General features: G+C 35.7%; 1 protein-coding gene across 1 annotated transcript in view; it reads right to left on the reverse strand.

Moving 5' to 3' along the window:
* Positions 1-509: 509 nt before the first annotated feature.
* The window catches only part of DCC (DCC netrin 1 receptor), a 1389687-nt gene continuing 1373204 nt past the window's right edge, over positions 510-16992 (reverse strand). Inside the window, exons 28-29 of the mRNA XM_031946063.1 lie at positions 13767-13909; positions 510-5402 (exon numbers count right to left, since the gene is read on the reverse strand). Coding sequence (XP_031801923.1) covers positions 5313-5402; positions 13767-13909 — 233 coding nt within the window. The 3' untranslated portion in view covers positions 510-5312. The remainder of the gene's footprint in view (positions 5403-13766; positions 13910-16992) is intronic.

Consider the following 16992-nt stretch of genomic DNA (forward strand, 5'->3'; position numbering starts at 1 on the left):
ACAATTTAAAGAAACTGTTTATAGGCTCAAAATACCCTATTTTTAAGGTGTTCTGTAACAACGAGAATTTTTCCCCCACTAAGGCTAGTTAAAGCTGTAGTATACCCATTTCTACCAGAAAAAAACTTACCACTAGCACACTAACAATTGGTTTGAACTACACATCGCAAAGCCCTTTGAGTGAATGCCTAGCATTGATTTAACAAATGCTGTAATAACCTTTGTTTTGTCTTAACCCCATTTTGATTTGACCTATTGGGGGAAAGATTGACATTTTAATAAAATGGCTTTGCCTGGGGCATCCTCATACTCAGGTGGGAATCACACTGCTAGGTCCCAGGAGAGCTCGCTGAGATATGGAACACTGCAGCTTTAACAGCCCGATCTAGGTGTCCAACCAGATATTCCTTTTATTTTTTATCATAAATTATCCAAAAAGAAGATCACTCTAAATAATAAATTAAATATTACTTATAAAAAGTACACCCCTCCCCACCCTCCCACCCCCAAACAAGGTGACAATTCACAAAGGTCAGAATTGTCAGCTCTACCTTACAATAATAAAAACAACCTTGCTCCTTCTCCTTTTCTTCTTCCTCTTCCTCCTCTATTTCCTCCTCCTCCTCCTCCCCCCCAACATTGCTTGCTTGCATTTGAAAGTACATGTACAGCATACAGTGAGATCCATCAGCCCCATGACATTTTGCTCATGACATTAGGCTGTCTGTGCTTGCTGCTCTCCAGTCCAGCCAAAAGTAAAATGAAACAAAATGAAATGACAATGCTTAAATGAATGGTTTCTACTGAGAGCAAGGGGAGAGAAAGCCTTCCGAGAGCACACGCAGAAGTCAGACCTGGCAAATATTAGTCACCAGTGATGGAGACATAAGAGATCCCAGAACGGAAGTAATAATATTGAATTGCTTTTTTTGAGCAGAGGCTTTGTCTCCTGTATAGCTTCACTCAGCACAGAATACCTGGGCACTCCATTTTAGAAGCAATACCTTTTGAAATTGAATATTTGGATAACAAAGTATTTTGATCCATGGATACAAGTGCTTTGGGATGCAATGGAATATGACAGCACTGGGTGCCCTACCTGTGACTTTCCAAAGTATTACATTTGAGACTTTAATATTGGACTCAATGGATGAAAGGTTTCCAGTGCAATATAAAAGTCACTCTTGAAAGTCACTGTAGTAATACCAACTGTAAATAGCTATGCGACACATTGTTCTAGAAATGACAACAAAGGAATTCTTGTGCAGATTTGATTTCATAAACTGCTTTGGGTCTCTACTATTTTGTGAGCTCTCTTTAGCACTGGCCTAAGTAGGCAGAGGCAGAATACTAATTTGGGCATCTCAGTAATGGGGAATTCATGATATGATTTAGGACAAAAGCAGGGAATTAGCCCCAGCTTCATATCTGTTTGGAAGCTCATGAAGGTTGATTTTTGTTGTAAAACAACAAAAAAAAAAAAGAGAGAGAGAAAAAAGAAAATACAAAAACATATGGACACAGCTGAGAGGCTATGCACTGTCTTTGTTTTCCTGACTTGTTCATAAAGTACAAGCAGACACACTTCAGGGAATGCTAAGTCTGGACTACTTTTTTATTCAGGCAGGACTTGGGAGGCAGAATGGTTTTCTGGGAATTGCAACCCAGTTGCCATCTAAAAACTCCTCTATTAAGTTATAGCAAGATTTTTGGAAGCTCATTCAGTTGAATCCAACCTAATGAGCCAATATCAAGAATAAGCTGTTAGTAGTCTCCTGGGCAGGCTCAGTGGATCCCCTATAGTGGGGGTCCTTGATTGGCAAAGCAAGAATCAATTTCTATGGTCCTGGATATTGACTATGAACTCTGAATCCAAGCTAAGTGGTTATTGTCATGAAGTTTAAAATTCCATTTGTTTCCACCTGGGCAAGCCACCAAATAGCCCATTAATATGAATTACAATTTACTTAAAGGGACTAGCAGATTCCATTCCCACCACAAGACAATATACCATTATAATTCACCTCTTAGGATCCTAAGCTGATTTGTTTTTCTCAAATTTATTAGGGTTTAAAGTTATGGTGCATAACTGATTGTTGCTTAAAGATGAAGTACTTTAAAAATGTCAGTAACATGTTTCTGTTACATGAACAGAAATACTACTGCTTGGTAGTTATTGAATGTATGTTACAAAGAACTATTTAACTTTTGGCTACCATACCACTGAAATGTACTTTACTCATTTTGAGCTCTCTATATTTGTTTTTCCCAAGAAATAAAAGTTTCTTGGGAAAAAAAAAACTTTCCTATCTGTTTTAAAAAAAAAAAGAAAGAAACGAAAATAACTCTTCTCCTCAGAAATAGGTGCTTGCCTGATAGTTTGGCTTCTGTGAATGTGGGGTCAGAGGGCATATTGCCAAGTTGTATTTAAATCCCAGTGCTGGAGTATCTGGTTTAGCTGTCAAGTGGAACCCTATGGGACTCAGAGATTTATGAGTTTGAAAAATCTGACACTGCCTAAACTCAACTGGGAGCTGGAGCAAAACAGAGGTCACTTCCACCATTCACAGGTTACTTCTTGTCAAGAGATTAGGGGACTGGGAAAATTAAAGAGTTACCTGAAAACCCTGAGTAGGTAAGCTGTAGCCTTCCAGGAATGGTTTGGGGAACCACAGTTCTACTTATGCTACATCAGCCATATGGATTTGGGGTTTAAAGAACTTGTATCTCATGGTTAGACTCTTTGACTTGTCCTCTACACTAAGGCCTGGCACGGACACTTATTTTACCACTGTTTAGTGAGACTTTACCACTACCACAAAAACATTTTAACGTTTAAAAATAATGAACAATAACCAAGAACATTTAGAAAACACAAGGCCTCTGAAACAAATTCTCCAAACTGTCTCCCATATCCAGAACTCATCCAAAACCAAATCAAAAAGATCTGAATTGTTCTAACATTTCCATCTCATATTCCAAAGATGATTAGCCTGGATTGGAAGTAGTGAGAATTTTTATGAAAATGCTAGCCAGTTCTCTAGAACTGCCTATGCTCATCTGACATAGTAGAAAGCTAAATGCCTTGGATTTTAGATGTAGGAACCAAACAAATCTTGAAGACTTAGGACATCATTGGGGGGGATTGGGTACCTTTAAGGCCATGCTGCTATGCTATGACTTTAAAAGTAAGGAAGACTGTCGCTGGGCAATGAGGGACTTGATTGAGGACAAAATAGGGTTATGATTATTATCTTTATATCAAAGTGGGTTGGTTGATTCTAAAGGGATTGGTTGAATGCTAGCATAGGGAAGGCCCCATTCCAAAGGGCCAGAATTCCAGATTCCCAAATACCCTTGATGTCCAACAAAAATAGGATCAAATGCCCTCGCAAAAGGTAATAGTACATAATTCTTAAGAAGGTCTTAAATAAAATTTTAGCAAATTGAAAAACAACCAGCATTCTTGTTGAAGGAACAATTTCACAAATGGATTAGATTTTCTAATAAATGATTTGAATGAGCTCTCTTTTTGATATCAGATTTCCTTCCTGACGTAAAACTGTAAAAAAATAATCTGAATTATTACTTCTGTTACATTGCCATTTTGCTCAAAATATTTCATTCAGGGATTCGTATATAATTACCCACCTAATAAAAGGAGCTATTAGGTTGTAAAGATCCTATCCCTTCCATGCTCTTTTAAAATTATGACCCACTCAAGCTTGAAATCAAAGGCAGAGCTGAATGGAATAATTCAGCTGAAACTTTCTTATTGGGTTTTGCAGTCTCCTAACTGATAAATATGCAAATTAGCTCCCTTTTGGTGATTCAGCTGCATAAACAGGGATTAACTCTGAATGCTGGCTGAAAATTCAGCAACTGAAAGTGTACACACAAAATGTTCTTAATTCAACCAGTTAAGAGTTGTCGATAAACACGGTAATATAAAGTTAAAATTCTAGCAGAGAATGAAGATGCCACTTGGAAACACTTCCTGAATCATGAGACACAACTTTGAAAAGCTTCCATTGGATTTATGAAGTTTCATAAGTGTCAAATGGGGCCTTTCCCTCCCTGACGGCATGGAGATCACCTCCGCCACAGGCCCCAGCGGTCACCAGTAGCCACTGCGCGTCCAGGGCCAGTTGTTTCCAGGACCTGTCAGGAGAGTCAGGAAGGGCCCAAGGAGGCAGTCTTCTTGAGGGAAGAACTCTGCCTTTGCTTCCTTCTGGTCTGCACTTCAGAAGTTTGCTGTTTCTGGAAGAAGTGCAGAGATCTCCGGTATGCTTGCCAGGCAAAGTGTGAAGTCAGCCATCTCTTGGGGAGGACGGAGTCTCTGGGGAAGAGGGAGGAACTTCAGTCCTGCCTGGGGGTCTGGAGGAGGATGGCCTTGGGGAAGCTTTGAAATGTCATCACAGTGTGGAATGGCCCCGTCGCCACCCATGTTGAAAAGTGTTCTGTTACAAGCTTAAGCTCATAATTACCGTGTGTCTGAGAAGATTGCATATTGTATCCTCGTTCCAAAAACGTACTATACCTGGCAGGATGCCACCCATTGCAGATTTTTTATGTTTCTATTCTCTGTTCTCCAGACATAAATGCTAACCAAGAGTAGATATACAAATACTTGAGGAAATCGGGTGAATTTTTACAGCCACTTGCTAATACCCACCACTTGTGCAAGATGAATGACTGAGTTATAAAACAATAGGCATTCACTGTCTCTTTTGTTTTTGTTTATTTTTTTTTTTGTTGTGCTGTTGGGGAATACATCCAATCCTTTGGTGCTGTATAGTGAGAATTTCCCAAGGGTGCTTTGTGGTTGAAAGTAAAAGACAAGTGATCTCCGCTGATTTTATGGTGACATGGAACAGGTTTAAATAATGCACTTGTATGTTGTAAAACTAGACTGACATATTAAAAAAAAAAAAAAAAAAGAAACCCTACAGAATTGCAGGCCCAGATTACAGGAAACAGATGCATTATTTATGGGAATGAAGTCTTTGTGGCTCGCGGCTCAAAGCCAAGGGCTAGAAGTACTCCAGAGACTTTAACTTTGACCTTGCTGCAAGACACTCCTTGGTTGTTGATCTTGGCGTTGTCTTTGAGAACTTTGAGATGCACAATGGGCATTACATGGGTGACAGGTACCTCTCCAGACCACTTGAGGATATTCCTTTAACTAGACAGTACTGGGGATCAGGTGATGTGTTTTGTGTGTGCAGGTGTTTGTGGGCACATCGTTTCTGTGAATGAAATCCTGATATGCTGCATTGTCCTGGATAATCCACCTCCTGAATTCTCAAGTTTTAGAAGGCTGAGCCTGTGATGGCATTGAGTTGCTTCATTAGCCCTTCCAAACTTGCCATTTGTTCACTCAAATCATCCTGCTCATATACCTGTGAAAAGAGAGAAAGCAAGACATCAGTGCATGTTAGGCCCTGAAGGAATAATAAAGTAATAAAGTTCCAATGAGATAGAGATAATCTAGTCTCATACAGTTCAACTTGGTGTTACTGCAAAAGCTTTGATAGCCTTCTATTATAGGATCATAGTTCCACAGATCTCAGAAGCTGTAAAAAATCCAGCTCCCTGGCATTGCAAATAAAAAAAACAGACTCTGGAAGTTAAGCCAAGTAGCCAAGATCACACAGGTAGAGGAGATTTGACCCCAGGTCCTCCAACTCAGGTCAATCTTTCCTTGGCACAATGTTGTCTTCCTTAGAAAAGTTTTAGTCACAGAACTACCTAAAGCTACCAAAGGAAGATATAATGTGATAAAGAAATCCTTAAATTTACATTTGTTCAGGAATGAATTGGAACTTTATAGAAAGTACAGAGGGGATCTTCAAGTTGAGGTTAGAGAGTCACTTTGGGTAGATATAGTAAAAGGTACAAATATCTCAGATTGGGGTTAGGATTAGACCAGTGATATAAAATTCAAGTAGAAAATGGGGACCACTAAACTGTACATAAAGATCACTGTGAACTGAATATCAACTTAGAAAACCACAAATCAACATTATCTATGATCTATTATATTTTTTATTTATTTTGTTAAACATTTACCAAATACATTTTAATTTGGTTCAGGCTACTATGGGCTATAATGTAGTTACTATGTGTCGATAACTCTGCTAACCTTCTAACTCTGATTTAATGATTTCACACCTAGTCATAACTTGTAGTAATGATTTATATTTCATTTTTTCTATTTTATATACAATATGGGAAGTTTTAATTTTAAATAGCTTGCCAGTAAGTGAAATTGGTTCTGCCAAGCTGGGAATTTTTATAGATAGAAATTTTGAATATCAACCTGTAAAAATTCACAATTCACACTCATAAGTTCGTCCCTTAGAAGGATGAGACCTACTTTAAATTAAATATAGTCTGAGATTCTTCACTCTAAGAGTAGATCTTATGATTCCCTACTAGTAAGCCTACTTTTAATAGTCAACCCTTAGATATAGTTAGCTCAAAGAAAAAGCACTTTTTAAATGGCATAGAACTGTGCCTCTAAAATATTCCCCTTCTCCCATCCCTCATAAACCTAGGATATATAGTTCCATAAATACACAGAACATTATTTAGAAGACTTGTCACACACAGAGTAAGTTGCTAATGATGCTAACAAAGAGCATATGTTGTTAAAACAACTTATGCTTCTGGTACTACAAGACTCCAATACACTATTTTCTTGAAGTTTCCTTATACTGTCTCCTTCCTTCCACCAGTTCAAGATATGTTCAGGGCAGATGATTCCTATGAGATCTCTTGACCTGATCTTTGCAGCTCAACTCCTAAAGGCCAGATTGAATTTGTTCTTAAAATGTATACAACTGGCTCTCTTCTATGCTGCCAAGGTTCACACTATTCAGAGCTGCTTCTATACACTGCCTCTATTTTGCCTTGAAACCTGACAGAGGAAATGTCTTTAAATGGGTGAGTAGTTCTTTTAAAAGTTCTAAAAAAGTCATGAATTATGAAAATGGGAGGATAGAAAAACTCTTACAGCCAAATCAGGTGAGGCTGTAAAGGAAAAAATGAAACATGATATCTGAAAAACAGGGATTTTTTCCCAATTTTTTTTTGGTAGTAGTATCTCCATTAATTCCTTAAAGCTATCCTTGCCTTAATTTTGGAGAATGTGCTTTTTATTTATTTATTTATTTTAGCCAGCAATAGCATGGCCCATCCTTGACCATAGTTGTTTTCTAATTATATCAAAAATAACTTCACACTTCATAAAAGAGTAAACACACTGTTCATATTCTTTGTGTCTATTTTGTTTAACACAGGACCATCTTTTCGTTTTTTACTTCCCCCTTCCTATGATTTCATCAGTTTGAGAAAGTACATAGAGGCATCAATTGAATAGGCAGGTCTGTCTGATCAACTCCCAGCCTACTATAAATGTTCTATGAATTCAGCACTATGTCATCCTTCAATTGGGTTTCTAAATGGGGAAGTGATAGAGAACTGGTTCTGGAATCAGGAAGTCTCATCTTTCTGCAATTAAATCTGAGACTTAGACACTAGCTGTGTGACCCTGGATAAGTCACTTAATCCTGTTTGCCTCAGTTTCCTCATCTGTAAAATGATCTAGAGAAGGAAATGGCAGACCACTCCCATATCTTTGCCAAGAAAACCCCAAATGGGGTCAAGTCAGATGTGACTGAAATGCCTCAAAAATAACTTGAAGAATGCTATTTTTGGTAGGATGGATATCTTTTTTTCATTGTACTAATACAGGTCACAACAGGTCTATTTATAGATTTAACATAGAGGTTCTAAGCATTTCTGTGGCTGAAAAATTCAGCCTTGTATTGAGCTTGTTTGAATTTAACTATACTAATCCTTTAACAATAGACACAGTTTGTCACTTGACCCAAGGACAAGTTATAGGAACTCCCACAAATATATCATATTTAAGATATAAAAATAATTCCACTTATAAACTTGTGACCTAAGTAGGACAAATATTAGAATTCCAATATTATGATTGACATTTTACAGAAAAAGAAACTGAGGCTTGGAGAACATGATCATATAATTGGTATTTGTTGAAAATACAATTCTATTCCAGGTCTCTTGGTTTCCAATTTGGGTTGTTTATTTTTTCCTACTTTGCCAGGAAATCTCCCAAATTCCCTAAGCAATGTTCAGCTGAGCCATTAAACTTCTAGCAGATGTTAAAAAATAATTTCTTCCTTTGAAATCGACAGTGGAGACTGAAATATCTATATTGGCCCTATAATTATATAATGAAGTATAATCTACTGGGTAATACACTAGTCTGGGAAGTCCTGGAAAAGATCCAGGGCTGAAAACCCAACCTTTGAGAGGCAGCTACACAATGCACTGTAGAAAAGACTCAAATTAACTTCAAAAAGACTTGCCTCCGACATACTATGTGACCATGGGCTAATCATTTAACCTCTTACTCAGTTTCCTCATTTGAGAAATGGGGATATTAGTGCTAAAGAAAATCATGAAATCATTTACCTAAGATGTAAATGAGCTGAGCTATGTATCAGTGAAGCTACACTGGTATTATTTAAGTCGTAAATCTTTTGAAGTAATGAATTATTTTAAAAATCAAGTGATATTCTTGAATGAAAACTTAGGCCCATATTTATTGTTCCTGCAGTGCCTCTGCTCTCACACAAGTGGTCATGGCTTCAGAAACAGTGTTTGAGCTGGAAGGAAGTTTAGAAGATTATCAAGTTTAACTCTTCATATCTAAACCAAGGGAAGGAGGTTTCTTGATAATCTCCAGTACTCCTTTAGGTCTGTTTAGCAAATGCTTGAAGCAGTATCTGTGTGCTTAGATTTTTTATGTGTGACAAAGGATAAAATCAGCCATAGTCACTAACTTCACTCAGAGACCAAAGGTAGATATTTGCCAGAAGCTGTCTTGGTTTGGAGGTGCTTTTCATAACCACTATTCAGAAAAATGGTACATGGATTAAAAAGGCTAACCTTGGTTTCCGTTCTAGTGTGAACTATTCATGTGACCTAATCAACCAAAGACCCATTAAATAGTTATTTAGTGTATAAGGGATCTAGTCAGGAAACTCCTGAGTTAAGTCTTCCCACCCACAGAACTTGGACATTTGTCAGTATTGGGCATTTCCCATGGAGATGGGCATATATTATTGCTGAAGGCATATCCTGAAAAATGTTTAATAATTGGATGACATTTCAGTTTGATACGTACCATTAACATTTTCTTCATTACTTTCTTAATTTTACACAACTAGCAATAAATCACTCCCCAATTCACTATTTTGACCAATTCACTATTCACCAATTCAATAGGTGTAAATGCTCACACTTGAAAATTTAACAATTGTCAGAGGTGATATGAGTATAATTCTGATTACATCTCAGTACTGATGGATATGTACTTTGTGTTTCCCTATGACTAAAGGGAAAGAGAATAATTGTTTAAGTTGATTCAAGATTGAGTCAAATCAGGGAAACTATATTTTCTTAAATAGTTTTATAGGCAATGAAGCAATATAAATGTTTTTATAGCAAGTTACTCTTATAAAGACATCATTTTTCAAATATGTATTTAATTGAGTCAAATTTATAAATATAAAAGCTATCCCCATATTGTTAAATGGTCAAAAGCTATGAATAGGAAGTTTTCAGAAAAAGAAGCCAAAGGTATGTATAGTCAAATGAAATAAACTCTAAATCACCGTTGATTAGAAAAATATATAAAAGAACTTAAGGTACTACCTCACACCTATCATATTATATAACATAATCTGATAGGAAAGAAAAATGACAAATGCTGGAGGGCATGTGAAAGAAATTGGGACATTAAGTACTGGTGAAATGGTGAACTGGGTCAATGATTCTGGAGAAGAACCCTTCCCAAAAGTCTGTATAATTAAGCAACCCTTTAACTCAGCAACATCACTTCTAAGTGTATATCCCAAAAAAGTCAAAGAATAAAGGAAAAAAGATCTGTATGTACAAAGATATTCATAGCAGATCTTTTTTTTTTGTGGTGGCAAAAAATTGGAAATTAAAAGAATGCCCATCAATTGGGGTATAGTCAAATAAGTTAGGATATATCATTGTAATGGAATACTGTAGTATCATAAAAGATGATAACCAGGTTTTAGAAAATCCTGGGAATATCTATATGAATTGATGCATCATGACCACTCCCAAGAAATCGTTGTACATAGTAATAATAACATTGTAACAATCATCAGCTATGAAAGACTTACTATTCTGAGCAATACAGTGATCCAAGACAGTTCTGAAGGATTCATGATGAAAAATGCTATCTACCCATATATAGAGTGAATGATAAATTCTAAATTCAAATTAAAGTAAAAATTTCACTTCATTTTTCTTGCTTTCTTGGTGACATAACTAATATGGAAATAGATTTTGCAAGATTTTACATGGATGATCGATATTTTATTGCTTGCCTTCTCAATGAGTGGAAGAGGAGTTAGAGAGAAGGAGAGACTTTGGAATAACAAAAAAAGAAAGAAAGAAAGAAAGAAAAATGTTAAAAATAAATAATAAATTAGGGAAAAAAAAGATGAAGCCAAGATGAACTTCCTCTCTTGGTGGTTCTAAAGAGAAGTACAAATAATTCTACCTTTTCTCTTTGCGTCTTGCCTTTCTTGGAACCCATCTACACCTTTCTTAGATTTCCAGAAAAGGGTGAGATGCAACTTTTTCCTTTTATCTTCTAAGTATTAAGGGTGGCTACAAACATGTGACAATCAGATCCTGTATTTGCTTAAGTGAACCTGAGTTTCTGATCCCTGTCTTCTCCTTTCCATTTCTTCTCTGAAAACAAGATATTGATCAGCAATCCTAAAGAATGAATGGATGTTTCTAAATCTAGTAACAGCCTTGTGAAATTTGAGAATTTAGAAATTTCAATTGGATGTCAACTGACCACATAAACATATTTGTTAAAATAGCACTATTTTTTGGAGTTCTGAGTTCAAATAAGATCTCAGACAGTAGGTATATGCCCTTTATCCTTGTTTACTTCAGTTTCCCCATCAGTTATATAAACTAGAGAAGGAAATGGTAATGCTTCTCATATCTTTCTCAAGAAAACTTCAACTGGGATCACAAAGAGTAAGAAAAAATTGAATAGCAAAACCAATTTCTAGAAGGGAGCCTGCTAATCTTTTTTAGATATACCCTAGACATGAGCTGAGTTTATTTTAAACATTTTTTTCCCCAAGTTTAGTACCAGGTAGAAGAACTGAGCTAGAGTCTGAGAGAAATGCACACCTTTTCTTTTTCTCCTGACCTCTTAACCTAATCTTTAGATCCAAAGCACTTGTGGGAATTGGTACCCTGTGACTGGTCACACAAGTATTAACCATGAACTCCATCAATCTATGGCAAAAAAGGAATAAATTGAGGTCATTATCTGCATAAATATATATAAAACTAATTGGTCTATCTATTCAAGTATCTTCATCTTACTGATAAAAACTTGAAGTCCAGAAAAATAAAATGATTTGGTTAGTCACATCTTAATATCTAGATTTTTAAAATCATGAATTATCTGTATTTGTGGTGGTTGTTCAGTCATTTTTCAGCCATGATCAATTTTTCATGACTCCATTTAAGGTTTTTTGGCAGAGACACTGAAATAGTTTACCATTTCTTTCTCCAGCTCATTTTATAGATGAGAAAACTGAGGCAAATAAGACCAAAACTACACAAGTAGTAAATGTTTGAGGCCATATTTGAACTCAGGAAAATGAGTCTTCCTGATTTCTGGCCCAGGGGTCTATCCAATGCTAGTTTTCTAAATTGTCAATATACTTGTCTCATTTTCCATCTTCGTGGTGGGTACAGGTCAATTTCCTCATTTGTAAAATGAACTGGAGAAGGAAATGGCAAACCTTGCCATTATCTTTATCAAGAAAACCAAGATGAGGTCCAGAACAGTTGAACTTGACTAAAACGCCTGAACAACAGTAGCAACAGTAACATCACCTCTGAGCACTATGCTAATTGAAGGAGGTGGTATTGTAGATATTGGGCTCAGAGTCAAAAAACTTGAGATTAAATCCTTCCTCAAACAATTAATTATGACTCTGAACAAATCACTTAACTTCTGTCTGCTTGTTTCTTCATAATAATTAGGAAGAATAATAGCATATATTCATAGAGTTGTTGTGATGATCAAATAAAATAACATGCAACAGGCTTTGCAGCCTTAAAATACCATTTAAATGCTAGTTATTGTTTTCATTATGGCCAACTTTAGGTACAAGACTATTGTTTGATACGTGATATGTATCATGATATCTGATCATGATATGATCAGAAACAGATTTATTCCCTGTATGGTTAAAAGTTCCCTAATATAAGATATATCCATATCAAATATATAAGTTAAAGTTAAATATATAATTTATTATATATATATATATATATATATAAATCAAATATATATATAAATATCAAATATATATATATAATCAAATATATAAATAATACTCCTTCCTCCCACCTCTATTAGTGACTTCCATTTCCCTTCTATTATCTTCATATCTCTTTTGTGTTTCTTTGTGTCTCTAAAGTTCCTCTTCTAGCTTTCTTTCTCACTTCCAGTCACTTAGTTCTAGCAATTTTGATGATTCAGGAAGCGTTTACACACAAGCCAGTAAAAAGCAAAACATATGGCTAAACCCAGATATACAGCCAAATATTTTGAAAGAAACTATGGAAATCAGACTAATATTTCTAATCTGCTTTTAAAAAACTAATAAAAACTAGTTTGACAAAATTTAATTTTTGTGTGTGTCTGGGGGGTGGTGGTAGAGTGGGAATAGAAGTATATTTGGGTAGTAAGGTGGCACAGAGGATAGAGGGCCAGGCCTGAAATCACAAAGACTCATCTTTGTATGTTCAAATTTAGTCTCAGATATTTAACTGTGTGATCCTGGACAAGTCACTTAACCCTGTTTTCTTCACTTTCCTCATCTATAAAATGAGTTGGAGAAGGAAATGGCAAACCATTCTACTATCTCTGTCAAGAAAAGCCCAAATGGTGTCACAAAAAGTTAGACAGAACTGAAAAATGACCAACAAACATGATACAGTAAATAGAATTTTGAAATTGGATTTTGGAAAATATGAGTTCAAATTGACTCTCAAACTTGAGCTTGTGAGCTAAAAACTCAAAAAAAACAAAAACAAAAAAAAAAAAAAAAACCTTCCAAAGGTCAAAACAAAGCTTGTGAGCAAGTTATTTAGACTGATTGAATCAAATTTCTTATCTGTTATATAAGAATAATTAACATCACCAGCCTCCCAAGGTTGTTCTGACAGTAAACCCATAATATTTGTAAAGCACTTTGCAAAAATTAAAGTACCATATAAATGCTAGCTATTCTTATTTCTGTTAAATATAAATCCTTTCTGTGGTCATTTTTTAATTGTTAAAAATCTTTCTCAAAGACCTTAATTAATATATTTTCTTGCCTTAGTAAACAGATATCATTGACAATGTTACTATATAGATGTAGAAGGTAAAGGAAATGAGGTTGTAAAATCTAATTCAATCTCCTGACTTAAAAAAAAAATAAATTCCTGAAATGAGTTTATATTCTAGTCATTTAACTATTATTCTAATCATCAAGTACAAAGAAGAAAACAATAATTGTAAGGGTTCTCTCTCCTCATAGTTATACTTCAAATCATGGGTGCTAGTGAGTAGAATGAATGTGGAAAAAAAAAATTCTTACATTGGCTGGATCCTCTGGCTGTTTATGACCTTCTTCAGACACTTCAGGGGCTGTGGGTACTGACACTGGAAGCAAGGGAGACCTGGCCTTTCCTGCTAATCCGAGGGAAGCTGTTTTCACATGAGCCTTGGTCAGGGTAGGACCTAGGAGAAAAAACACGCATAAGTAGAAAATATGCACGTCACATACTGGCAAACAATCTTAAATGTACAGGTTAAAGCTGGCTAGATGGGGCTAGTTTTTCTTTTATTGGTCATTCAGTAAAGACAGATTCAGAGTCTAAAAACAGGCTTTTTACAAAATATGTCTTCGGAAAGGGAGGCTAACTTTGATTAAGTTTCTCTTCTGTAGATGAAAATTTTCCAGTCAGAGGTAATTTCAAGTGGATTTCAAATCACATCAAGGGCTGCCTGGAAACTCCAAGCTGTTCATCAGCCCCCAGGGTGTCAGGTGAGCTCATTTTGCTGACTTGCAGCAGTAGGCTGGAAGCCGTGTGCCCCACTCCCTAAATTTGGATCTGGAGGATTGTGTAAGAACTCTGGGCAAGAATCATGGGGTGGGGAGCATAGTCGGCTTAGCTCGAAGAATGGCTTTTGGATGATACATTGAAACACAGTCCTTTGTGGCTGACTTAGCAGACATTAAAGATTGCATCCTTAATTCCTTCTGAAGGAGTGGAAGTCCAAGTCACTCAGGAACAGGTTCTAATCTATGGCACTCATGAAAGGCATTGTTAAGTATATCCTAAGTGTCATTCTTCTCCTTGGTATAATAATAGATCACTGATCTTGAATATGTGGCAGAATCATAAAACTTTTACATTTGCTGAATTCCATTCATTGTATATCAACATTGATTAAATACCCAAATGTGTACAAGGCATTATGAAAACTGATGTAACAATAATGCAAAGATTTCTTTCTATTTGACCATACGTACATGTACATATATTTTAACCATTTAAGTTTATTCACTAGACCATTTTCTTTCAACTATAACAAATTAGAAAACACAAGTAGAGGAGCAGTGGAAAATAAAAACAAATCACTGTTTATAGGAATGTGCAAAGCATTTAATTAATGTTGCTATGAAAAAGTGGGTGTTACCAAGACAGAGGGAAAGAATCAGAGGACATGAAAGAACCAATAAAACAATTAGCATATATTTTCAGAGTGCCTACATATTCTCAGGATTGTACTAGGCATTTCAGAGGATATAGAATATTTCTTATAAAATTCCATTGCAATGGATAGTTATAGAATCCTTTATATAGATTTGGAAAGGTCTTTCAGAAGTAATTTGTTCCAATCCCTCTGTTGTAGTCATCTAGCCTTTGCTTTCTTCTTCTGACCATTTTCCTATAAATCACAAATTCTTAACAAACCTGCCTATATCAGAAGATCATGGCTTAAAGGCAGTTTTGCTCTTGGCCCCCCTCTGGATATTATTGTTTTTGTCCGGTCCTATTCAGTGTCTCAGGTCAAATTTGAATTCTGATCTTTCTGAATCACACAGCTAAAAAATATCTGAGACTGACTTTGAAGTCAGTTATTCCTAACTTCTTATACTCCATATACTGCTGCCCTTGGCATGTAGTAAGCATTTAATGAATGTCTTCACTTATTCTTTAATTCAATCAACTAGAACTGAGCAGGATTTTAGAAGTCAATTGGTTTAACTTCTTTTAAAACTGAGATATTTGAGATAAGATAATTTGCCCAAATTCATGGTGTCAAAGATGAGATTAGAACCTAGAAAGTTGTGTTCTTTCATTCTAACTAGGATGGCTGTTCTCAAGAAGTGTAAAATATGATTGGGGAAACAAGAATTATGCTTATACACTGGAAAGATTAACTGGACACAAACTAGAATTAAAGATTATAAACAACCCAGGAGTCTTGAAGTAACTCAGCAAAGAATACAAAGAATCCCTTCTCTACATTTTTTTCTGATTTATTTTTTTAAATATACAATGGAAACAACTCTGAACTAGGAGTCAGGAAATAGGTTTTTGATTCCTGGCACCCATATTTATTAGCTATATCAACATGGACAAGTCACTCTTCCTCTGGACTTCACTTTGCTCAATTGTAAAATGAGAAGGATGCACTAGATGGCTTCTAAAAATCTCATGATCAGCAAAATCAAATGTCAATGGTGACATTCCTCAGAGGATGACAAGGAAAGCTCTTTGCAAACCTTAATGTGGATTATCTTTAATATTAGAGCGGAAATAGACCCTAGAGATCATCTACTAGCTTAACTCTCTCCTTTGATAAGTCTCTGAGTGGCACATTCCCAAACTCAGGGCTTATTAGTTGTGGAGCCATGACCTGATCTTATTTCTCCTGTCTAATCTAGGACTCTTTTCAACCATTTCCTCTTGTTTGCAGATGATCAGGTTACTGTATATGTTAGTATAATGGGGAGTTATCTTCTCATAGAGAACTGACAAGATAGAAAAATGGTTCTGATTGGTATTGAAAAAACAGGATTGACACTGGCTCTAGAGAGTGCCATATGACCAGCAAGATTCAATCAGTCAATTAATATTGATTGTTATATGCCCAGTACTATGATGGACACTGGCAGAGTCACAAAGATACGGTGTCTGCTCCAAGGAAAAAAAAATAGTGTACATAACACTGATATTGTTGTTAACAGACCTTCATAGAACTTCTACTACCAATAAACCATTCTACTGGGGACAAATCACTTAAATGTTCTGTGTCTTAGTTTCCATATCTCTGAAATAAAGATTTGAATGATCTCTAGGAACTTCTCTAATTCTATAATATTAACTTTTCAATATATAATTTATCTGTCAGGCATTTGATTTTAAGATGTTTTTCTTAAATTCTAGGAAACACGTTTGCAATTTGAGGGCATCACCACAAGATGGTGATGTTAAGTACAGATGGGCAACCTTTACTTTGATTCAGATGACTTATACATAGAATCACAAGATAAAGGAATCTCCTTGCTTAACGATATAATATTGCTAACATAACCAAAGGACATAGAAACAATTAAAATATAAATATTCTTATTAGAAGAATACAAAATGTTTTAAATTCAAGAAGTAGTTACAACTTATGTCATTCCTACTTTTATTCAGTTATTCTCTAGTCAAATATTTGGCAATTTCTTTGTATTCAGTTCATCTTCTTTCAGCAGATTCTCAGCGCTCCTTCATATATTTGCTGGCTAACTTTTTGCAAATGGC

This window comes from Sarcophilus harrisii, chromosome 1, assembly GCF_902635505.1.
Source record: "Sarcophilus harrisii chromosome 1, mSarHar1.11, whole genome shotgun sequence".
Lineage (NCBI taxonomy): Eukaryota > Metazoa > Chordata > Mammalia > Dasyuromorphia > Dasyuridae > Sarcophilus > Sarcophilus harrisii.